At 36.9% G+C, this 21,493-nt stretch overlaps 7 protein-coding genes across 18 annotated transcripts; 3 read left to right on the top strand and 4 right to left on the bottom strand.

Moving 5' to 3' along the window:
* Window positions 1-2: 2 nt before the first annotated feature.
* On the bottom strand, window positions 3-4,299 carry LOC17890943 (transcription factor TGA6). Of its 9 annotated transcripts, XM_023786486.1 has the most exons (11): window positions 4,161-4,296; window positions 2,752-2,797; window positions 2,482-2,660; window positions 2,372-2,447; window positions 2,208-2,282; window positions 2,059-2,118; window positions 1,861-1,938; window positions 1,554-1,605; window positions 980-1,251; window positions 657-902; window positions 3-533 (listed from the first exon to the last, which is right to left on the bottom strand). In XM_023786486.1, exons 3-11 carry the CDS (start codon window positions 2,544-2,546, stop codon window positions 387-389), a joined length of 1,071 nt encoding a protein of 356 aa, XP_023642254.1. In that variant the 5' UTR covers window positions 2,547-2,660; window positions 2,752-2,797; window positions 4,161-4,296; the 3' UTR covers window positions 3-386. The 9 variants fall into 9 exon arrangements, with proteins under 9 accessions (XP_023642254.1, XP_023642247.1, XP_023642249.1 ...); XM_023786479.1 differs by having other exon boundaries at window positions 2,445-2,660; XM_023786481.1 differs by having other exon boundaries at window positions 2,445-2,660; window positions 2,752-2,792.
* A 370-nt stretch (window positions 4,300-4,669) lies between these two features.
* LOC17891555 (serine carboxypeptidase-like 15) lies at window positions 4,670-7,264 on the top strand. 3 transcript variants are annotated; one of them, XM_006299121.2, is made up of 14 exons: window positions 4,670-4,800; window positions 4,887-5,032; window positions 5,131-5,207; window positions 5,298-5,420; window positions 5,502-5,604; window positions 5,690-5,727; window positions 5,829-5,930; window positions 6,025-6,111; window positions 6,190-6,258; window positions 6,334-6,405; window positions 6,484-6,602; window positions 6,688-6,801; window positions 6,907-6,952; window positions 7,058-7,264. In XM_006299121.2, the coding sequence occupies exons 1-14, from the start codon at window positions 4,670-4,672 to the stop codon at window positions 7,136-7,138; spliced, it is 1,308 nt and encodes a 435-aa protein (XP_006299183.1). In that variant the 3' UTR covers window positions 7,139-7,264. The 3 variants fall into 3 exon arrangements, with proteins under 3 accessions (XP_006299183.1, XP_023642245.1, XP_023642246.1); XM_023786477.1 differs by having other exon boundaries at window positions 6,907-6,956; window positions 7,062-7,264; XM_023786478.1 differs by lacking the exons at window positions 6,025-6,111; window positions 6,190-6,258.
* A 416-nt stretch (window positions 7,265-7,680) lies between these two features.
* On the top strand, window positions 7,681-10,288 carry LOC17892003 (serine carboxypeptidase-like 16). The gene is made up of 14 exons (XM_006297645.2): window positions 7,681-7,817; window positions 7,900-8,045; window positions 8,129-8,205; window positions 8,296-8,418; window positions 8,497-8,599; window positions 8,688-8,725; window positions 8,817-8,918; window positions 8,997-9,083; window positions 9,164-9,232; window positions 9,314-9,385; window positions 9,466-9,584; window positions 9,676-9,789; window positions 9,869-9,914; window positions 10,002-10,288. Exons 1-14 carry the CDS (start codon window positions 7,681-7,683, stop codon window positions 10,080-10,082), a joined length of 1,314 nt encoding a protein of 437 aa, XP_006297707.1. The 3' UTR covers window positions 10,083-10,288.
* A 221-nt stretch (window positions 10,289-10,509) lies between these two features.
* LOC17891074 lies at window positions 10,510-11,803 on the bottom strand. 2 transcript variants are annotated; one of them, XM_006298482.2, is made up of 4 exons: window positions 11,504-11,801; window positions 11,201-11,396; window positions 11,018-11,104; window positions 10,510-10,773 (listed from the first exon to the last, which is right to left on the bottom strand). In XM_006298482.2, the coding sequence occupies exons 1-4, from the start codon at window positions 11,728-11,730 to the stop codon at window positions 10,651-10,653; spliced, it is 633 nt and encodes a 210-aa protein (XP_006298544.1). In that variant the 5' UTR covers window positions 11,731-11,801; the 3' UTR covers window positions 10,510-10,650. The 2 variants fall into 2 exon arrangements, with proteins under 2 accessions (XP_006298544.1, XP_023642209.1); XM_023786441.1 differs by lacking the exon at window positions 11,018-11,104 and having other exon boundaries at window positions 11,504-11,803.
* A 1,944-nt stretch (window positions 11,804-13,747) lies between these two features.
* Window positions 13,748-17,626, top strand: LOC17891222 (serine/threonine-protein kinase Nek7). The gene is made up of 14 exons (XM_006297254.2): window positions 13,748-13,878; window positions 13,979-14,153; window positions 14,535-14,601; window positions 14,984-15,049; window positions 15,136-15,182; window positions 15,306-15,351; window positions 15,458-15,538; window positions 15,637-15,679; window positions 15,776-15,825; window positions 15,937-16,018; window positions 16,093-16,142; window positions 16,235-16,308; window positions 16,387-16,438; window positions 16,520-17,626. Exons 2-14 carry the CDS (start codon window positions 14,029-14,031, stop codon window positions 17,450-17,452), a joined length of 1,716 nt encoding a protein of 571 aa, XP_006297316.1. The 5' UTR covers window positions 13,748-13,878; window positions 13,979-14,028; the 3' UTR covers window positions 17,453-17,626.
* On the bottom strand, window positions 17,622-18,498 carry LOC17892185 (uncharacterized protein PF11_0207). Its single transcript, XM_006299154.2, is given in 2 exon segments — window positions 17,622-17,702; window positions 17,704-18,498. Coding segments are annotated over 2 exon segments (876 nt in total).
* A 1,286-nt stretch (window positions 18,499-19,784) lies between these two features.
* LOC17891092 (protein cornichon homolog 1) lies at window positions 19,785-21,110 on the bottom strand. The gene is made up of 4 exons (XM_006298691.2): window positions 20,931-21,110; window positions 20,191-20,372; window positions 19,979-20,101; window positions 19,785-19,877 (listed from the first exon to the last, which is right to left on the bottom strand). The coding sequence occupies exons 1-4, from the start codon at window positions 21,003-21,005 to the stop codon at window positions 19,817-19,819; spliced, it is 441 nt and encodes a 146-aa protein (XP_006298753.1). The 5' UTR covers window positions 21,006-21,110; the 3' UTR covers window positions 19,785-19,816.
* Window positions 21,111-21,493: the final 383 nt, after the last annotated feature.

Raw genomic sequence — 21,493 nt, 5'->3', positions numbered from 1 at the left:
TCTTTTCTAACTCTATATAGATTGAATTGGTCTGTTTGAGATCTGATCGTACAATCCAAGTTCCTGAAAGGATCCCATCTTCTGTCATGTTGGTTACTACGACCTTACACTGATGACCTATCTGCTTTCAATATTCAAAGACCTATAAACATTCACTCTCTATAAACTACACAACCTGATGGCTAAAGATTACAACACACACTACACTCTCAAGTCTTTGGGGATCTCAGAAAACCATTTTCAAAATCTGCAGTCTTCTTTTCCAAAATATTGCTTCTGGTAAGAATCTGAGAAGGCCTTGTTTTGTGATCTCTTGGAAGGAGTATCCCTTCCTATTTGAGTCATAAGATTATGTATAGAGCTAGAAGCACCGCTATTCTTGTGTATCACTCTCTTGGCCGGGCAAGCCACAAGGAACTAAGAGCACGTAGTCGAGATGAATAATCGTGTATGGCAAGAAGAGCACGAGCTGACTGACGTGTAGTTAACACTCTAAGCATCTGTTGCAGCGTTTGCAGCCTCAAGTTATCAGCCTGCCACCAAGAAATGCCCTATGAACTCCATAACAGACAGACTCCTATATATAAGATCAATTTCTTTGTAACAACGCAAGCTCGTTATATATCTCAGGATAGTATCCCTCATTTCAAACATACCTGGCGGATGAATCCTTCGAGGGTGCCTAACTGGCCCATTGCCATGGCCATCTGACCCATGTAGCTCGCCACATTATCAGATGAACTGGAGCCAAGAGTACCACTGGATAACGTATCAGCTAGGGTTTGCTGTAAACTCTCCATCCCTTGAGATAGTGCATCTTCCGCCTGCTGAGACGTCTGCTGCAAGCTATTTAAGCCCATTACCTGTCGTTCGGTCATGGGCTCTAGCTGATTCGCAAGAAGCTGTTGTGAAAACATACCGACTCAATTAAGTTGGTCTGACCGTCAAAATTTTCTCTGTGAACGTGTAAAGAGCTTACCTTGAGAAGTTCGGATGAGCGGAACCCGCCAAGCCACAAGAAACACCTCTCAGCTGGTGTTTTCCACATTCCAGATAACAAGTGGAATACATCATTCTTAGCTGCATTGCTCTTAATCCTGAAAAGCTCCTCATAGTGAGCCATCACTCCATCTACAATTGTCCGGAGCTCAGTATCACCTGCATGAGCATTCAGGGCAGATCTCAGCTCATTCATTTGCCTGTTCTTTTCTTCAAGCCACCGTGAATGTTCGGCATCAAATGCCAAAGCCCCTGCAGAAAGAAAAGTACTAGATCAAGAACAAACCCACAATACTTGCATCTTGCAGATTTTAGCCTACACCAACACAAACTATATGAACTTCAGTATTGATACCACCATAACTTTAATTTCCCATCCAGAACTTCACTGACTCTTGAAACCATTAATTCTAATAAGTGTTAGCAACTTAGCATATTGCCATGAGATGCCTTATGCTATAACGATTGGAGTATATATGAACTAACTTACCTATAAATTAGAACCAAAAGTCTCAATCTGAAAAGAGAAAACTAACAGAGAAGAAACAACCCACCATTCCCACCAGTAGAATGAGCTTGATCTCCTGAACTTGAGATGAAAACTCCCTAAAATTAAAAGGAATATATCATTTATGTATACGGAAGAGATAAATACACTTTCATGACAAGGAATCTGATAAGAACCAGAATACTATTCCCTTTATGCCTTCAGAATCCAATGAACAAGCCAGAAGGACATAAGAATTAATTTTACAGAAATACCATCCACCTTTACCCAACAAAACTATCAGTGACCCATAATTCTGTTACTAAAGAGTTACTTAATCAGAATGAAACCAAATAAGAAAGTAAAGTTAAAACCTGCTGTCTTGCTCTTTGCAGCTCTTGCTCAAGTTGAGTAAGCTTTAATCGACTATTCTCCAGCTGCTGAACATACGCCTATGGAGGAAACAATAACATGTTTAAGGTAATGGCAAATAGACATTCTTCTAGCGATGTTGCAAGGATGTAAGAGGAATTTATAAGATTTATCAAAACAAGAACAGATGCAAGATATACCTTCTTCCTCAATCTGCTTTTTCTTGCTGCCTCACGATTTTGAGCAAGCCTACGAAGGGTCTATGTATCAAAATAAAAAGGAAACAAAATAGATTACGAATATGCGCATTACAAACATTCTTGTTCATACATAGAGAAGAATTTATCACCTTTTGATCCAACTTATCCTTTGATCGGTCACTGGAATCAGACGCTGCAGGAAGCATCATTTGCCCTCTCTCAGACTGCAATAAACATCAGAATTACTATGTCATTCAAATTCTGCTAGTTTGGTGAACATAACAAATGATTTGTCCTGTGGATTTGGCTCTACCGGTAGATTGTCCCAAGTTTTACCAATGGAACCCGGTTCAAGCCTCCCACGAGTGACATTTTCGAGAACATACAATAATAAAATGATTAGAGCCAGATTTCGAGCTAACCCCCAGATCTCTATGATCTGTATCGCCATCAGTTGAGACATCAGTCCTTGAACTGGTATCGGCCATATTACTTTATATAGTAATACTTGAAGCAGAGACTATCCACTTGTGCTCCCTTCTAAAGTGGCAATTTCTGTGATTTACTTCTAGTGTAACACTTTACGCTAGAGGGAGCAACGACTGCCAAGAGGAAATGCAGTTGAAGGAAATTAACAGATACCAGCCAGAGAGAATAAACATTAAAACAGAAGAGAGCAACTAAACACCTTACCAAAACAACATATGGAAAAGGAACAACCAGTGAACCATTGACTGTGCTGAATGAGAGAAAACAACCAGTTAAAGTACCATCTCTTTTGCTACCATAATTTTATATAATCCAAAAAAATTCTGTCTCATCCAAATTGAAAAGAATGCAAAACGGTCTTTAGAACATAAAAAAAATATTATGCTAACAAAGATATAAATAACAGGCGAAGAAGCTTTAAAGGGTATTTTCTAAATAGACGATCAAGAGCTTTTTTTTAATAAGGTTCAAAGCTTAGCATCTACAAGAAACTCTTTTGCAACGAAAAATCAATGCTCTTCGAGTCAAAGCAAGTAAAGGTAACTGAAAGATATAAATGAATCTTAAAGCAGGATACTGGAAGAGAAAAAAGAACCCTTGATGATCACAAAATTACTAATAACAGAGGATCTAGGCTTGGCGTCTAACAAGAAGCTCTTTTGCAACAAAAAAATCAATGCTCTAAATCCTAACCCACAACCACCTAGATGCCAAAGACGAGGAAGAAAGCTAGCAAGCCAAAACTGAAAGATCACTTGAAAGGAGAATATTACGATATGTATGTCTCAGGGATATAAAGGAATTTTAAGTAAAGGGATACAATTTTGTAACAAACTTAATATACCGCTAGACGACTTTTGTACTAACTAGCGATAAAACACTATCCCTGCATAAGACTAAGTTCAAAGCGAATACCAAAGTAACTAACTGAGGCACCGTGAAGAAAGCAAACCCAATATAACTCTATCCAACCAAACAAGTAGTTCCTAAAAGTCCAAAATCACTCAAATATTGGTGAATTACGTTCAGAAATTCCTCTTAGCCAACAGATCGAAGTCAACATTAGTGTAATTCATGTAACTGCAGGGACAACAAGCTGCCTCAGTTTGGAATTGTGGCACACTCACAGGAATCAAGTGGCTTAAGTCACACTGCAGTAGCTTAACTGACTGAGAGTCGGAACAGAGACAACGGTTCAAGTATTAACATCGACTGAAACAAGTACAGCGGATTCAAAATCATACAAAAGCGAGAGCTAAGCTTGTAGCAGCTCATCACTCGAATCATACAGAGGATTCAAAATCCAAGAAATTATCTTATCAGAGCTCAACAGGCATACTAACATTTGAAATCCAAGATTTTTTCACAGAGAATTGGATGGATTTTGGTTGCTGAAAACGTCATCAAGTGCACAAACAAAAAGTTTGAAACTTTTCGAGCTTCTGAAAGTCAACTAGGTCTTAATTTCCAAGGCAAACACACAAAGTGGAGGAAAAAAAAAAGTAAGCTTTCCAATCACTAAAGTAAAACAAAGAACGAGGAAACTTCAGACAAAGAAAAAAGAAACAAACATACACCAAAAGATAAAAGAGTTGAGAAAGCGAGAAGCTCACCTGAGAAATGAAATCTTCTGTCTGAGTAAAAGGTTGTCCGAAATCGGATTGAAGGAAGAAGCAGAGACACGATCCGTAGTTTCAATCACGAGACGTCGTTTTGTCTTTGTACAAACCCACCATCCCCAAAAGAACATCGATAAATTTAATACGGGAAATTGCAAACGTAACCCCCATACTATTCTTATTACCACCAACGAACCTCCATATTCTTCGTCATACTATTTTTTTCTTCGGTTGCTTTAGATAATTTATACAATTTGTCATTATTGAACCGGTTTATATGGTTGGTCTGTCCGGTTTTCTAGGCAATGCTAAAAGAAATTTCACCGGTTTCCTCCCATGTGCATTGCAGTAATCTCACGTGCCCAAAACCGAACGGTTAACTTGGTTTAACCAATACTCTCAACCGAAAAGGTTCTATTTTTGTAAGGGTCAACGGCTCAACGCCTCTGCTTTTGAGTATAAATATATGTCTGTTTTGTCAATAAATAAAGACTCAGAAAATAATGGCTTCCTTGATATTCAAGTTGCTGTTTTTGCAGCTTGTGCTTGTCTTGATTCAACATGCTTATTCTGGTTCTATCATCAGATCTCTTCCTGGTTTTGAAGGCCCTCTTCCCTTCGAGCTCGAAACCGGGTTCTGTTCCTCTGCATATTCTTCCCCATATCAGCCTAATAACGTTGACTGATCTGTATTCTGAGTTTTGGAGTTAAATGATTTAGGTACATTGGTGTTGGAGAAGCAGAGGAAGATCAAATGTTCTATTACTTCGTAAAGTCTGAGAGTAATCCTATAGAAGACCCTCTTCTTGTCTGGTTAACTGGAGGACCTGGCTGCTCTTCTTTCTCTGGTCTTGTTTATGAGAATGGTAACAAAATATTCTCTTAACTCTTTCTCATTTGTCTCCGCAGACTATTCATTCATTTCTGTGAAAATAAATATAAAAAAACACACACACACAAACAGGTCCTCTTGCTTTCAAAGTTGAGACTTACAATGGAAGTGTTCCCACGTTGGTTTCTACTACATATTCATGGACTAAGGTAAACACAAGTTGTGTTCCTGGTTACAAAGCCAAGTAATGAAACTCTTCTTCATCTTCAAGTTGTTGACTTATCTTTGATTCTTATCAGGTTGCTAATATAATCTATTTAGATCAGCCTGTTGGGACTGGATTCTCCTACTCAAGAAATCCACTAGCTGATATACCAAGTGACACAGGATCAGCTAAACGGGTCAACGAGTTTCTTCGTAATGTAAATTGATAACTCAAAGCATCTGCATTGACTTTTGCAGAATTTTTTATTTTTCACTGTTTGTGGTGATTTGTTGTGCAGTGGCTAGCTAAGCATCCTGAGTATTTCTCCAATCCTTTCTATGTCGCCGGGAATTCTTATTCCGGTAAGGTTATTCCGGCCATCGTCCAAGAAATCTCAAATGGTAAGTTCTTTATCACTTCAATCCCAGTGCAACCCCTTCTTTGACTCTAGTTTCTTGATCATTTTATTTTACCAATTTACCACAGGAAATTATATATGCTGCAAACCTCAAATAAATCTTCAGGTTCATTATTAATATGCTTTCTTCTTACATTTATGAACCAATATACCTTATGGAGCATTAAGAATTGAAAGGCTTTTTGTTTTCTCCACCAACAACAACAGGGCTATGTGATCGGAAACCCGGTAACATACTATGATCATGATAAAGACTCTCGCATTCCATTTGCTCATGGAATGGGGCTCATCTCTGATGAACTCTTCGAGGTACCATTACAGAAGCTAGGATATGTTTTTGTCTCTTGTCACCACAACAAAAAAGTTAACTAACCAGTTGTTCAAATCTCATACTTTGTTATAGTCTTTGAAGAGAAGCTGTGGAGGAAACTATAATACTGTTGATCCTCTTAACACAGAATGCTTGAAACTGGTTGAAGATTATCACAAGGTACACAATCTGCAATTTAGTCGAGGCTAATGGTAAAAAGATAAAAATAACTAACTTAGAACGTGTGGTTATCTACAGTGTGTTTCTGGAATATATGAAGAACTTGTTATAGCACCAAAATGTGAAACTACATCTCCTGATTGTTATGTAAGCAATCCAACTTGTATTTCTGTTTATATTTGGATCAATGACAAACCATTTGACAAAAGGTTGCTTGTGCAGACGTATAGGTATTTGCTATCCAATTACTGGGCTAATAACAAGAGTGTCCGCAGAGCACTCAAAGTTGTGAAGGTATATATATATATATGAGAAGTTTATTATGTAAATCATTGGTAATGTCTACAAATCTTAAGAGGATTTTGATGTCAGGGGAGTAAAGGGAAATGGGAACGATGTGACTATGCCGTGCATTGCAAAAAAGACATAATAAGTAGCATACCATACCATATGAATAACAGCATCAAAGGTTATCGATCTCTCGTCATTAGGTACACAAATTTAACTACTACTTTAATAGGCTTGTACTTTCATTAGTTAGTTTGTAAGCTTTTTTGCTGGCATGGTTATTCATAGCGGTGATCACGATATGACAATCCCGTTCGTTGGAACTCAAGCATGGATAAGCTCTCTCAACTATTCCGTTATTGACAAATGGAGGCCATGGATGGTACTCGATCAAGTCGCCGGGTATATTTATATATACATACCATTTCTTCTTCTTTCTCTCATTTCTGTTGTTTTCATTTGGGTAAGCTGCTCATCCTAACATAATCAACCTTTTGTTATTTGCAGATACACCAAGACTTATGCTAATAAGATGACATTTGCCACTGTGAAAGCAAGTTCTCTTTTATCTACTTTTTTCTGTTGACGTAAATGAAAAGCTTTTTGACACCAAATTTTTATAATTGGTTTGTTTGGTTTGGTTTGGTTTATAATATAGGGAGGCGGGCACACGTTAGAGTATAAACCAGAGGAGTGTTCAATCATGTTCAAGAGGTGGATAAGTGGCCAACCTCTCTAAACACACAAACCTCAATCTTGGAATGCATCTTACATTAATTAATGTTGAAGCGGAAAGTGTTTGGTTTGATGATTCATCTGAAATAAATGTTACATGTTTACACTATCTATATATTAGAAGACAACATGTAGACCAAATTTTTAAGTTATGCCAACGTGACCTTTTGAATGAAGAATGCAACCTTTTGTTTCTACTTCTACCTGCTGCTAAAGTAGCTCACATGCACTTAAAAATCATACACATTTGCTAATTAACCTTAACAATAGTTTAAAGAAGTTGCAAAACTGTTTTGTCTCTATGACCGGTTTCTACCATGTGCGAACTGCAAACGCACTTTACGCGCGACTTTGTCCCGCCCACGTGCATTATCACGTGTGCTCAATTTAAAAACCTAGTTTTTCTATTCTTTAACCTGTTGCAGACGGAACATAAACAAAGACTAAAGATGTTTGTAAATTGTTTAGGTCAACGTCTCTGTTTTTTCGAGTGTAAAGATGTCTTGTCATAAAACAGAACTCAGAAACTAAAGAAGAAGAAAAAGAATGGGTTCCTGCTGGATACCCATGTTGCTGCTGCTTCTGCAACTAGGGCTTCTGTTGACAAAGCATGCTGATTCAAGTTCTATCATCAGATATCTTCCTGGTTATGATGGCCCTCTTCCCTTCGAGCTCGAAACTGGGTCTGTTTCTCCTCATACTAATTAGCCTTATACTTAATGTATGACTCTCTGTGTTCTATAATTTTTGGAGTTAAACATTCAGGTACATTGGTGTTGGTGAGGAAGAGGAAGAGCAAATGTTCTACTACTTCATTAAATCTGAGAGCAATCCCGAAAAGGACCCTCTTCTTCTCTGGTTAAGTGGAGGACCTGGTTGCTCTTCTTTCACTGGTCTTATTTATGAGAATGGTAATTGAATCTTCTTTAGCTCATTCTTATCTGTCTCTGCAGAATTATTCAGTGACTTTGTTTGAATTGAAAAAAAAAAACAGGTCCCCTTGGTTTCAAGGTTGAGGCGTACAATGGAAGTATCCCCACGTTGGTCTCTACTACATATTCATGGACAAAGGTTAGACACCAGTTGAATTCATGATTACAAACTCAATGAAATATATGTCATCTTCAAGTTGTGGACCGATCTTTGCTTTTTTTTTTTCAGGCTGCGAATATAATCTATTTGGATCAGCCTGTTGGGACTGGTTTCTCCTACTCAACAAATCCATTAGCTGATATACCAAGTGACACAAGATCAGCTAAGAGGGTCGATGAGTTTCTTCGTAAAGTAATGGGAAATCTCAGATATTCATTCACTAAATGCATTTGTCATTATTCTTTATACATGTTAGACTTTCTTTTGCAGTGGCTAGCCAAGCATCCTGAGTATTTCTCCAATCCTTTCTATGCCGGAGGGAATTCTTATTCTGGTAAGATGATTCCTGTCATCGTTCAAGAAATCTCAAATGGTAATTAGTTCTTTTCATTTCAGTCCTTACTCAAGCCCTTTTCTTTGACTCCAGTTTCTTGATCAGTTAGTTCATCAATTTATCACAGGAAATTGTATATGCTGCAAACCTCCAATAAGGCTTCAGGTTAATTAGTATTTTCCATTATTTCTATATACCTTCTTATGGATCATTTTAAGAATGAAAATTTGGTTTTTGTTTGACTCTCCAACAACAGGGCTATGTGATCGGAAGCCCAGTAACAGACTATGATCTTGATAGAAACTCTCGCATTCAATTTGCTCATAGAATGACACTCATCTCTGATGAACTATATGAGGTACAGTCACATAATCTAGGATGCTTTCTTCTTTTGTCACAACAATGAAGTAGTTATTAGCAAACTCTTACTTTGTAGTCGTTGAAGAGAAGCTGTGGAGGAAACTACATTATTGTAGATCCTCTTAACACAGAATGCTTGGAACTCATTAAAGACTATGACAAGGTACACGATCTGGAATTTTAGTTGGCACAAATGGTAAATAAATATAGTCACTAACTTAGAGAATTTGTGGTTGTTTACAGTGTGTTTCTGGAATATATGAAAACCTTATTCTAGCACCAAAATGTGATCTTACATCTCCTGATTGCCATGTAAGCTTTTTTGGTATCTTTGAACTACCCACTAAACTAACCACTAGTTAGGGAAGAATATTGACAAAGTTCTTTTGGCAGTCGTATCGTTCTATGCTATCTGAATACTGGGCCAATAACGAGACCGTACGCAGAGCACTGAAAGTTGTGGAGGTATATGACTAGCTTATCATCATAAAGTCATTGAAAAAATTATGATGGTCAAACTCTATGAGGATTTTTTTTGTGTGCAGGGTACTACAGGTAAATGGGAACGATGTAAATGGAGTTTACAAAACAATAAAGACATTAAAAGCAGCATACCGTACCATAAGCAGAACAGCATTGAAGGCTACCGATCACTCATCTTCAGGTCAGTACACAAAATTAAATTCTTCTTTACAAGCTTGTGCTTTCATTAGTTGTCTGTAAGCTTTATCTGGCATGGTGTGTCTGGTGGATAGTGGAGATCACGACATGCTAACACCTTACGTTGGAACTCAAGACTGGATTAGATCTCTCAACTATTCCATTATTGAAAAATGGAGGCCATGGATGATACTTGATCAAGTCGCTGGGTATGTATACCATTTCATTTTTGTTAGTTTTTCTTTCTTCATTTGTATAAGCTGCTCGTCCAACCTTTTTTAATTGCAGATACACTACGACGTATGCTAACAAGATGACATTTGCAACTGTGAAAGTAACTCCTATGTTCACATTTTTGTTGACATAAATGCAAAGCTGTTTTATCACATTCCTAAATCGGTTTGTTGGTTTGGTTTTATAGGGAGGCGGGCACACGTTAGACTATAAACCAGAGGAGAATTCAATCCTGTTCAAGAGGTGGATAAGTGGCCAACCTCTTTAAAAATACAAACCTTAGTCTTTGGAATGATCTTAGCTTGTTAATGTTGAAACCGAAAGTGTTTGGTACAATACTGTTTACGTTTTTCGGATTCTGTTGCTTGGTACAATGATGATAGCCTGCCTCGACCATTCTCAGCCTTTGGTTTTGTGAATGTATTGTTTCCAAGACTAATCAGTTCTTTAGAGCAAGTCCAGTTTTTTTTTCTTCTTACACACATGCATATATTAGACACAACATCCTTCCAACCTCTGTAATAGTCTCCTAGCAGCTCTACCCTAAAAACAAAACAAATTATGTAATATTGTGACTTTAGATCGACCACAACACATATCTTCTCCTCTGTTCTAAAATCCATCCCCTATAGCTGAAAATCTTTGCAACATATTGATATCGTGGTTTGTATAGCATTTATCTTTGTGAATTGTGATTGAGGCCAAATAAAGGGTAAAGTTATATGATTTCTCAAAACACTCCCTCAGAATTTTCATAAACATCCATGATTCTGTCTTGATGATTATGAAAGAAGAGATAAATCTACACAAATTCTACAAAAGTTCATTTTGGTCTCCTAACGTTTTCTTTTCTTCCCCGAAGAGCTCTTCTCTGGTTGTGACTTTGCACCCACAGTACAGCTCCATAGAGCTCTTTCAATATCTGAAGGCCCATCCCACTCTCCCTTCAACTTTAATTCCTACACAAATCCATCCAATAATCTGATTTAAGGCAACACAAATAGTCCACACTGAAATCTATTACCTCTTCACATTTCCAAATATGTTAAAAAGACTTCAAAGCTCAGATGTTTTCTACCACAGTATCCGAGTGAAAGTAAAAGAGCAAGCAAGAAATCAACTTTCAAGTGTCATCTTAGTATGGACAGAACTTAGAACACATGATAAGAACACTTGTCTAGAGAGACTAACTAACTAACGAACCTTTGATTTATCATCTAGTTTAGTTACAAACAGCAAGTATTGCTTCAAAGAGTAATCCTTTGAGCTACCAAGAGCCACCTCCATTGCCTATCCTTCCACATTAGAGATCACCCAAATTCAAAAACAGAGCAAAAGTGAAAAATCCAAAGATTCTATCTTTCTCAGATTGAAAGAGAGATGTACCTCGTCGGACATAAAGGGTGCAATGTCAGGGGCGTAAGCAGCAAGAACAGCGGAGGCGGTGGCCGGACCAACGCCCTTAAGAACGGTGAGCTCTTTCACAGCCTTGGAGATGTCAGGGAGAGATTTGAAAGCTTTCTCAGAAGCAGATTTCACCACTGAATCGTCCAGAGACGACACGAAATCCAGCAGACGCGGCCTTGGAAGGAAGGAAAGAAGATTAATTAATTAGGTACCATCAAAAGGGTAAAACTCAATCTCATAAGAGAAGAGAAATCACTCATAAAAAAGAGAAAAGAAAAGTACCGCCATTTGCCGCGAGTGAGCTTCCATTTCATGAGTTGACAAAGCTCAGAGGTGGTGAGGTAAGGGTTAGGGTCTCTGTCGTGAAGAAGACAAGGGAGTTTGATGCGGTAGAATTGGTCGAGAGAGACGAGGTCTGGCTTGTTCAGTGACTCGATTCGGGACTCGTACGAAGACAGAGCCTCTTTCCAAATTCCGACATCGGAACACTTGAAGTCTAGTACTTCCATCGCGGCAAATATTATTTTTGAGTTATGAACCCTAATTTACCAACTCCATCCTCGAGACTACATTATAAAAAATAAAATAAAAAGCTCTTTTTTACAACGACAAAGACACGTGGATTAAACAAAAGCGCGGATTTTTATGCTTTCGAGACAAGATGATCATTAAATTTGCTCCTTCCATAGGATTTTTAGAAGATGGATTTTGGTAGAGACGAACAATGTGTATATTGATTTTTTTTTTTTTTATTGTTTTTTAGATACTTTTGTCTGACTTTCGATTAGAGAGGTACAGTATGTGCAAACCACAAAGCACTAGACTTTTATCAATTAGTCTGCTCAGTCACTAAAATGACTTTTTAATTTGCCTCTGTTAATGTTTGACTTTCTGGCGCCAACTTAACAGGCACCAAACGAAACAAAATACTGTATGAGATTTGGCTTTTATATATATATAAAGATATAATCTTGTGGTAAATGCAAAAGCAAATCGAAAGCTCATGTTTAAGAGGATGGGAAATGCCTTAGAAGAAAACCATTAGGAGTATAGTGTGTGCCATATCATAAGAATACTAGCATATCATCAAAGGGTATTGTCGATCTCTCATCTTCTCAGGTCAGCATGAGCACAGTTTTTTACCTTTGTCTGCTTCTCTAGTACTATTCATCTTTCTTTCTATTAAGCTTCAAATTATTTATAGACAGTTTGCATTTTTGGTGATCACGACATGTTACGTTGGTACTTAGAACCTTTCATTGCAACTTAAGCATGGATCAGATCTCTCAACTCTTCCATTGTTGATGATTGGAGGCCATGGATGATTCACAAATCACAACAACGACATTTCCATGGTTCTATCATGAGATTTTTGACTTTCCTCTTTCATTCTTTCCTTTTTATTGGCAGATACCAAGGATGTATGCGATTAAGATATGACATTTGCCACTTTAATTGACATAAGCACAACACAACATATATATGGTCAAGACTTTTTCTTCTTCTTCTAAACTCCTTCCCTAGAACTGACAACATTTCCAAAATCTTTGATATGGATGTACAATGCACAGCTTTTAATTGAGCCCAAAGAAAGAAACAACTTAAATGATTACCCAAGTTCTGAATTATCGACCCTTGCGGTTGATCTTGTAATGAATATTCAGGGAATTAAAGGCTATCACACGATTCACCCCCAAGTAATAAATCCGTTTGTGTTAATATTTCAAATATTTTTTTCAGAAATTCTTTTTAAATATATATAAACGTAAAAAGAATTTTTGAAATTCCCCTTTTTATTTTAAAAGCATCTATATATACAAATTGAAAAAAAAACCACTAAAATACTACAAAAAATAATTTTTAAAATAGAACAATTATGGTAAATGTTCTTATTATACTCCATATTTGAGAAAATGATTCTGACCCTAAGTAAATAACTTTAAATTGATTACCATCCGACTTTCAATTTAGTAAGATTTTCAGGCGAAATTACATAATTTCACTTATTCCATCAATAAATAGCATGATATATAACTATTATATATAAAAACACAATATCATATACATTATTTATAATATATACCATTTTTCTCCAAATAACACATCAAATATCATGTTGATTCATAAAACCAAATAATTTGGCAAAAATTGTGTAGACAAATAAATATACATAAATCAAAAGTAAAAGCTATATATGCTCCTATATTACCCTTTAGTTGCCATCATTTATCATAGTCATGTTCAAACATTTAAACAACATTATCCTCTCTTAAAAGAACATAACCTGACGGCGAAATTGTAAAAATAAATTAAGGCCAGTACTGTGTTCTTAAACAATTCTTTTTTCTTTTTTCTTGTGAGCGTTTTCAACTTTTCTGCCTTTTTGAATTCCATTGCCGACACTACCCACAAAGAAAATAAAAAGAGAAGCTGATGCGTTAGAAAATAAATACTTTGCCAACAAATAATATTTTTTTCTTTCTAAAACATTAAAAAAAAAAAAAGTATAATACCATTGGAAAAAAAAAAGAGAGTAAATTCTATGCCGAGAAAAACATGACATTTTAGAGTATTTTGATAGGTGGGCGATTTCAACATCCTTCTCCTCCGTCCTCGGTTTCACCATTGATTGATTTTGTTACTAACTACAAGAGCTGGTAGCTTCCGTTCGACTTTATTGTCTTCTCTTTCCGAATACCCCCAAGATCTTTTCTTTTTTTCGAGCTATATATTGATTGGCTTTGTCCTTCCTTCTAGCTGGTCTTCAAGCTGGGTTTTGTTTCTTCGGGAGGGGGATTTCATGCAAAATGGAGGCTAAGGAATGTGAACAGGAACATAAGTTCACTCTCGACAACTACCATGTCGTGGAGCAGGTTCGGAGAGGCAAGTCTGCTTCCGATTTCGTGGTTCTTCATCACATTGAAGACAAAAAGTAAGATTCTTTACCTGGGTCGATTTCTAGTCCTTTTCGTTTTCATTTCACATTTCAAGTTTGTACTTTTATAAATTAGGGCTGGGCAGACAGTGGTCGATGTTTTAATTCGACTTGTAATGATCAAAGGATTTTTAAGGAGACGACGGTTTATGTGATTCAGTAGGGACAAACAAAAACCCTTGCAAAGGTTTTGGTTTTTTTTTTTGGGTCTAAAAGTGAGTTTGGTTGTGTAAATTGCTTTCTACCTGAAAAATCTTTAAAAATCAAAATCTGAGTTTTTTTTTTCTTCTTTTGTTTGTATTCTGTTTGATCAAAAGATTTGTGTGGTTTGTTGGTCTTAGCTATCTTTCATGTCTTAACGTTTCTTGTATCGATTAGGTACGCATTGAAGAAGATTTGCCTTGCTAAACACACGGACAAGTTAAAGCAAACCGCTTGCCAAGAGGTAAACTAACTATCTGACTTTTTTTAGTTGATCTTTCAATCATCAATGATCTTTAAATTGGGAAGACAACTAATGGCACACGAGGTGATATTTATATGCCTAGTTTCCGTATGGATTCTCAGAGTCATGTGTTTCTACGGATATGGTATTCATCTTTTTCTAATATTCGCTTCTCGCATTATCCGAGCAATGTGTCAAACTGATAACTTCATATTACCAGAGCTCTAAATTTGGAATGGTGTGGAAACACACTTCACTTTATTGCATTTATGGTTCTTGGGTTTGTTCAACCACCCAATTGATTCCCTTGGCGTTTAACTTTCCAATTCGTATATGTTTTTCCCTTCTCATGTAAGTCATCATCTTCTTCTATGTGTTGCAGATGAAATTGCTCTCAAATCTAAAGAATCCTTATATCGTGCAGTATGAAGATTCTTGGATTGACAAGGTATAGAAGCTGGACATCAATGTTCATTTATGAAAAAATTATAATGATTTTCATCAGTTTTCACAGATTCTTTTTTCTTTTCACAGGACAATAACGCCTGCATTTTTACTGCTTACTGCGAGGGAGGGAACATGTGAGTTATTCCTTGTGATCTGTATTTATGATTTATAATCTTTCTCTATGACGCTCAGCCTAAAGCCAAATCCGTGCTGTGGATTACTGAATCAGAGACAACTGTTTTTTTTTTCCAAATCAGGGCTAATGCTATTAAGAAAGCGAGAGGAAAGTTATTTCCAGAGGAAGTAATCTCTATATTCCAGTCTATTCTTTTTTTTTTTGCACTCGTTTTCTCAACGATGTGCGATTACTGTCTTGCCGACTCATGACAAATTTGCATGCGATCTACAGAGAATCTTTAAATGGTTGGCGCAATTGTTACTGGCTGTTAACTATTTGCACTCTAACCGTGTAGTTCACATGGATCTAACGGTATATTTAAATCATACTTCATTACTTTTGCTGGTGTATGATTCCTTTCTGTATTATTTCGTGAAGAATGACTCTTTAATTATCGATTATCTTTGCAGTGCTCAAATATCTTCCTTCCAAGAGATAATCACGTCCAGCTTGGTATGATAAATGAGAAGACTGAATTTACTCTTCGTTCAAAACTATATATTTGACATTTTATGCTCTAGTTAGCTTTAATTTATACTCATGGCACAGGTAATTATGGTCTAGCGAAACTTATAAATCCAGAAAAGCCAGTTTCCATGGTGTGTTATCTACACCTTTTTGTTTTCTATTTATAGCATCTCTCTGCACCCATTTGTACATTTAGTATTATACTTCTTTTAGAATATCTCATCCACAGTACATTTTTATAGGTTTCGGGTATTTCTAACAGCATGTGCCCTGAAGTATTAGAAGATGAACCTTATGGATACAAATCTGACATATGGTCGCTGGGTAAGTTAAGTTCCAATATGTAGACTTCTTTTAAGTCATTAAAAGGAAAACTCACATTATGCTGCTTTGTTTAGGTTGTTGTATGTATGAAATTACAGCACACCAGCCTGCTTTTAAAGCTCCGGTGGGCCTATCTTAAGCTTTCTTATCTCTTATTTTTTTGTGATTCAATGTTTTCATGACTTTTTGAAACTAAATTGTGAGAAAAATATACAGGATATGGCTGCACTTATCAACAAAATAAACAGATCCCTTATGTCTCCTCTTCCGATTGTCTACTCCTCTACCTTGTAAGTTTCTAAGAAACATGATTCACTTCAATCCAATGCAAACACCATGAAACGAGTTACAACTATTTCATATTATAGGAAACAAATGATTAAGCTTATGCTTCGGAAGAAACCAGAGTTTCGGCCAACAGTAAGTTTATGCACATATATCATTGTTGAGTGTGTGCAATATTGACCACTTGGATAATATTATGTAATAATCATCCTGCAGGCCTGTGAATTGTTAAGGAACCCATGTCTACAACCGTACCTTCTTCAGTGCCAAAACCTGTCGCCTATTTATCTTCCTGTTTTCCCGATAAACTCAGTAAGCCCAAAGGATAAAACAAGAAGAAATTCATTGCCAGGAAAGTTTGGGAAGGAAAGAGATTCGAGAGAGAAGAGCGAGGTATCTCGCAGTTTGGAAAATCTATATCCGTTCTGGACGAATGCAGAGACTGGATCTAGCAGCTCATCGCAACCAGCATCATCCACAAATGGTGCAGAAGATAAACTTGAAACAAAAAGAATCGATCCAAGCTGCGACACATTGAAAATTTCTGAGTCTATTAGCCATAAATCGGATGAGGGATTAGTCGATACTGAGATTGCAATTTACTCTACAGAAAAGCAAACCGAAGAAATTGCTCTGCCAAAAGAAACTGAAAATATGCTTTCTGAGGACTCTCAGGTAAGTGATGTTGATGTTGGGGTTGTGAGTGCACCAGAAGTAATCTGTTCCCCTCCAAGAGCCATCAAAGAAGCTGAAACACAGGAGGCAGTACCTGAACCAAAGAAACAGCAAACAGTGTCCATTTCTAGCATTGGGCATTCATCTACTGAAGTTGCAGCAACAAAAGACTGTTTGTCTGGAAGTCTTGACTCACTTGAGGGCAATGAAGCAAAGATGGTGAAACTAACAGCGAGTGAAATGTCATCTGTACTAAGTAAGCTCACAAAGTTGGGTCCGCCTCAGAGTAAAGAAAGGGCAGATGCATTAGAGTGTTTATTGGAGAAATGTGCAGGGCTTGTAAAGCAAGAGAAATATGAAGAACTTGCTGGTTTGCTTACACCATTTGGGGAAGATGGCGTCTCGGCTAGGGACACTGCAATATGGTTCGCAAAGACACTCTTGTCTTCTGACAAACTCAACGAAGCAACCTGATTGAGTTTGAGAAATATTCCGTTTTTGTTATTTGTCAAATATGTATAAAAGCCTTTTTTTCATCAGTTTTCAATCTAGTTTGTGAACAACCAGTTTATATGTTGTCCCATGTAATATTTTACTCGGAACTAAGTTCAATATTTGAATGTGAGCTAGTTTTCTCATACTATTACATATTTGCTCTCTTTAAGCTACTTTCATCTCCACTGGTATCTCTGTTTATCCTTGCCTTCACGTTCCTGCATTCACCAGAGTCTCTTCTCAATCAAATCAACCTCTTTCTGTTTCTCCTCTAGTGCTCTGTCCAAGTGCTGCAGCTTCCTTTCTGCTTCCTTGTTACGTCTGCGCCACACATTCAGTTTGCTCTTTTCCAAATTAGTCTTTCTTTTTGCCCACTCCAGTTCCACATAACGCTTTTTCGATTGCATATTCGCCCACTGAAGCTCTCCTTCTCTCTGTGCAAGATCTCTGGTACAATCTTTTAGTTTCTTCTCAGCCAACTTGCTTTTCTTCAAGACCTCCTCGTACTTCTTCTGTAGAACCTGTAGCTCCTCCGACGTCTCCTTGTAGCTCTTGTTTTCTTTGAAAGGTCCAACCTCCCGGTTCATCTCATGATTCTGCACCGCTTTTACTTGCTCTCTTGTCCACTTTAGTTCAAGCTTACGACCTCGGTTCAATTTCTGAAGCAGAAAACGTTTCTTTTCCTCAGATTCGATCTCTATCTTTAGCCTGTCCAGTTTCTTCTGATTTTCTTCAACATGTCTTGTGAACTCTGCAGCTGATTCCATCTCTCGAGCCCTTTTCTCCAGAATTTTTCCCTTTGACTTTAACACATGTGACCACTTCTCCAGCTGTTCCTCCTTTGAGTCTATCTCTTGTGACCTCTTCACAAGATCCGATTCAATTGACTGAAAATGAGATTCAAGATCTTCCCATAATAGCGTGAAGGACAATATATTAGAGGCTTGAGACTTGGCCTTCACCAATGACTTACGAAGACGCTCTTTCTTCAACTTGGCGACTCTTAACTTATTATTTTGTTCCATTTTCACACACTTTCTTCAACGCCAAGCTTTCCACTTCAAGTAATAAACAGAGAATAAGACATAAGGAACCCCAAAAAAAAAAACAAAAAAACAAAGAGACAACATGACAAATCGGTCACACTGACGTACGCAAAAGTGGCAAGCTATCTAAGAACGCGAAATAAGAGGTTGATTTGAATACAGAATAGACCAGAAAATGGAATAACACATTAAGACACGATACCGAACATAGATCATCGACAGAGAAGATAGCCATAGAGAAGAGAAAGGCAGAAAGAAACCTTGGGACTTGGGAGTGCGAGCTCTCTTTCTCTCTCTGCTCGATCCTTTGTAGCTACTGAACAATGAGTGAGGGTACAAACTTACGAATGCATCACTCTCCCCTTGAAACCCTATTTATAGGCCCAAACCTTCTTCTTCTTTTTTTCTATGAACATTAATTACTTACTTTATAATCAGTAATCCATTTTTCTGGCTTTGAATTAATTCAACTTTTTTTTTATAGTAGGTTGAATTAATTCAACTTTTTTTTTATAGTAGGTATGTAAATGTAACTCAACTTACCCGCGCGTTATATTATTAATAATTTCCTTTAAATGTTATACGACTATAGTAGAAAACTTTATTGTACATATTTCAAAGTTATTGTAAAATTAATAACATACAAAAAATTACACTGATATAATTCTAAAGTTCCATCTATTAAGTGACTGAATAATAAATAATTACCATATATAATATAATAGCTTTTTGTTAGTGCATTAATCATGTTTACTAATTTCTATTGAGGCATTCACAAAATCTCAAGTCCAAGTGAGGCATATGCAGCATTATATTTCTAGTTTTGACAAGGTAAGTGAATAGTGCCTCTTTGGTGGATTAATTGGCCTAATCGTTGTGAGTTTTAAGGAAAGATGCACCTACACCCCCATGACCAAATATGGGAAAGCTAAGGTAGTCTCCCTTGTATCTTGACATGATCTTTTGGGTTCGATGACCTTGACGTACCTAGTAGTCCCCTGGTCGATGTAGTAATAGGCAGGCTAATAGCCTTATTCCCGACCATTTCTCCAATCTTCATTCTTGATACATTATATTTTATAAATTCAATTATGAGACTGAACATTATTTTGTGCAAAAAAACTGGCGAGCCCCATGTCAAAGGAATTTGTGACGAATTTTCGGTAATTGTACATTATATAAAGCTACATCATGAGTCCCTAGTTGGCTAACCCTAAGCACGGATCAGAATTTTCTTAAACACACTCAGAAAACAAATGGGGGGGGGGGGGGGGGTGGTAAACGCAGAGCGCATAAATCAAAACAAATGAAGTAGATCATCGTCCTCCGTGAAGCTATAGACTGCCGAGAGAGTAAGCCTGCAAAGAAACAAATAATGGACTCAGTTAGTAACTTCACAGTAGAAGAACCAAACCGAGGGAAGATTTAAATAGGAGAGCTAAAGTTGTAGTATTTTTACCTAAAGACAACCATGATGAAGAGAAAGATGTAGAACCCCAGCTTGGTAAACCGGAACTTCTTTTCAAAGCTAATACCACGGAACACTTCAGTGACATCGATGAGGTAACGTCGCTCTTTGTATCTGAAAGAATGGGAGGCGGTTTAGATTAGTTACCACGCATGTAAAATCAAAGAAAGAATCAACAGCAATATGGAAAGAGAGACACTCACAACATAGCGTGATAGAGTGCTACAGGGAGAGCGACGAGAAAAAAGACCCAATGCCAAGTGAAGAGGAAGACAAGGCAGAGTGACCCTTGGAGGATAAACTCAGGTATTACCAATCGGTTGATACGAGTACTTGTTTCAAAAGGGTTCAAGTAATCCGCTTCTAAATCCGTTAAACAAATAACCTACACACACAAAACAAAACAAAACAAACCACACAATATCAATAATAAAAATGGAAACTGAGCCTTAAAAAGGGATCTCAACTCTTACTTCATTATCATAGGCACACTATTTGGTAGTAGCAGTAAGTATCTAATCTCTCATTCAATCACATCTTCTCAGCTGTCGCCGCAATCACAACTCGCAATAAATCAACAGCTTTACACTAAATCTGTTTCAATTGACGAAAGTATCATCTCACATACTACACTAGTCTTACAGACAATCCAAACCAGAACTAAGAACAACTTTTGAGTTAGAAGCAAAAGAATGAACAATGAATTGCGGGAGGATTTAGCACAAAATCAAAAATTGTTCCATTCCTAAATTTGTTTGTTTCCTTAAAAAGTTGTGCATCATCGGGTTTTAACTATGTCCGACAAAAAGCTAAGCTGCTTGCAGAACTAGAATTCCGACAGTAAGGATTTGAACAGTACAAACGCTGAGGACAGATCTCGAATTATACAGAAATTAATTGAAAGCAAAGGGGACAAACAAAGTAGATAGATAGAGAGAGGTACCTGATAGAAGACAGAAGCGACGAGAGCCAAGCTGACGAAGAAGGAGATAATCCACAAAAGCAAATCCCAAGCCATTGAAGAATCGACGAGAGACCCAACTTACGAATTATTATTATTCGGAGGGATACATCTTTATGCGACTGCGACTCCTTTGCCTAAATAGTAAACATTCTTAACCTTTTTCTTATATTATTTAGAAAATAAGCTAAAATCTGTAACTCATTCTTCTCAATTGGTGTGTACTTTAACTGCAGTTATGACTTTTGGTTTTCTCTATATGGAAAATTTTAGATTCTTTTTTTTTCTTTTTTGCCAATATTTCCTTTTTTTTTCTTTTTGTTAATTATATGTTTTTTTAAGGGATATTTTTGATACTAGATTTTTAAAAATAGTATTTCAATTTTCAAGAGATTTTTATTGTTTTAAGTTGGCCTATTCATCTTTTTAAATAAAGATATGTTGCTTTTTTTTAGTTTGAAAGAATGAATACATGATGGGTAATTTTTTTCACTAATTGCGTAAATTATTCAGTTATCCGAGACAGAAGCTTTTAATCTAAAAAT

The sequence above is a fragment of the Capsella rubella genome, unplaced genomic scaffold (assembly GCF_000375325.1).
Source record: "Capsella rubella cultivar Monte Gargano unplaced genomic scaffold, Caprub1_0 scaffold_3, whole genome shotgun sequence".
Lineage (NCBI taxonomy): Eukaryota > Viridiplantae > Streptophyta > Magnoliopsida > Brassicales > Brassicaceae > Capsella > Capsella rubella.
Note: the sequence above shows the minus strand (reverse complement) of the source record. Positions and strands in the feature narration are given on the sequence as shown.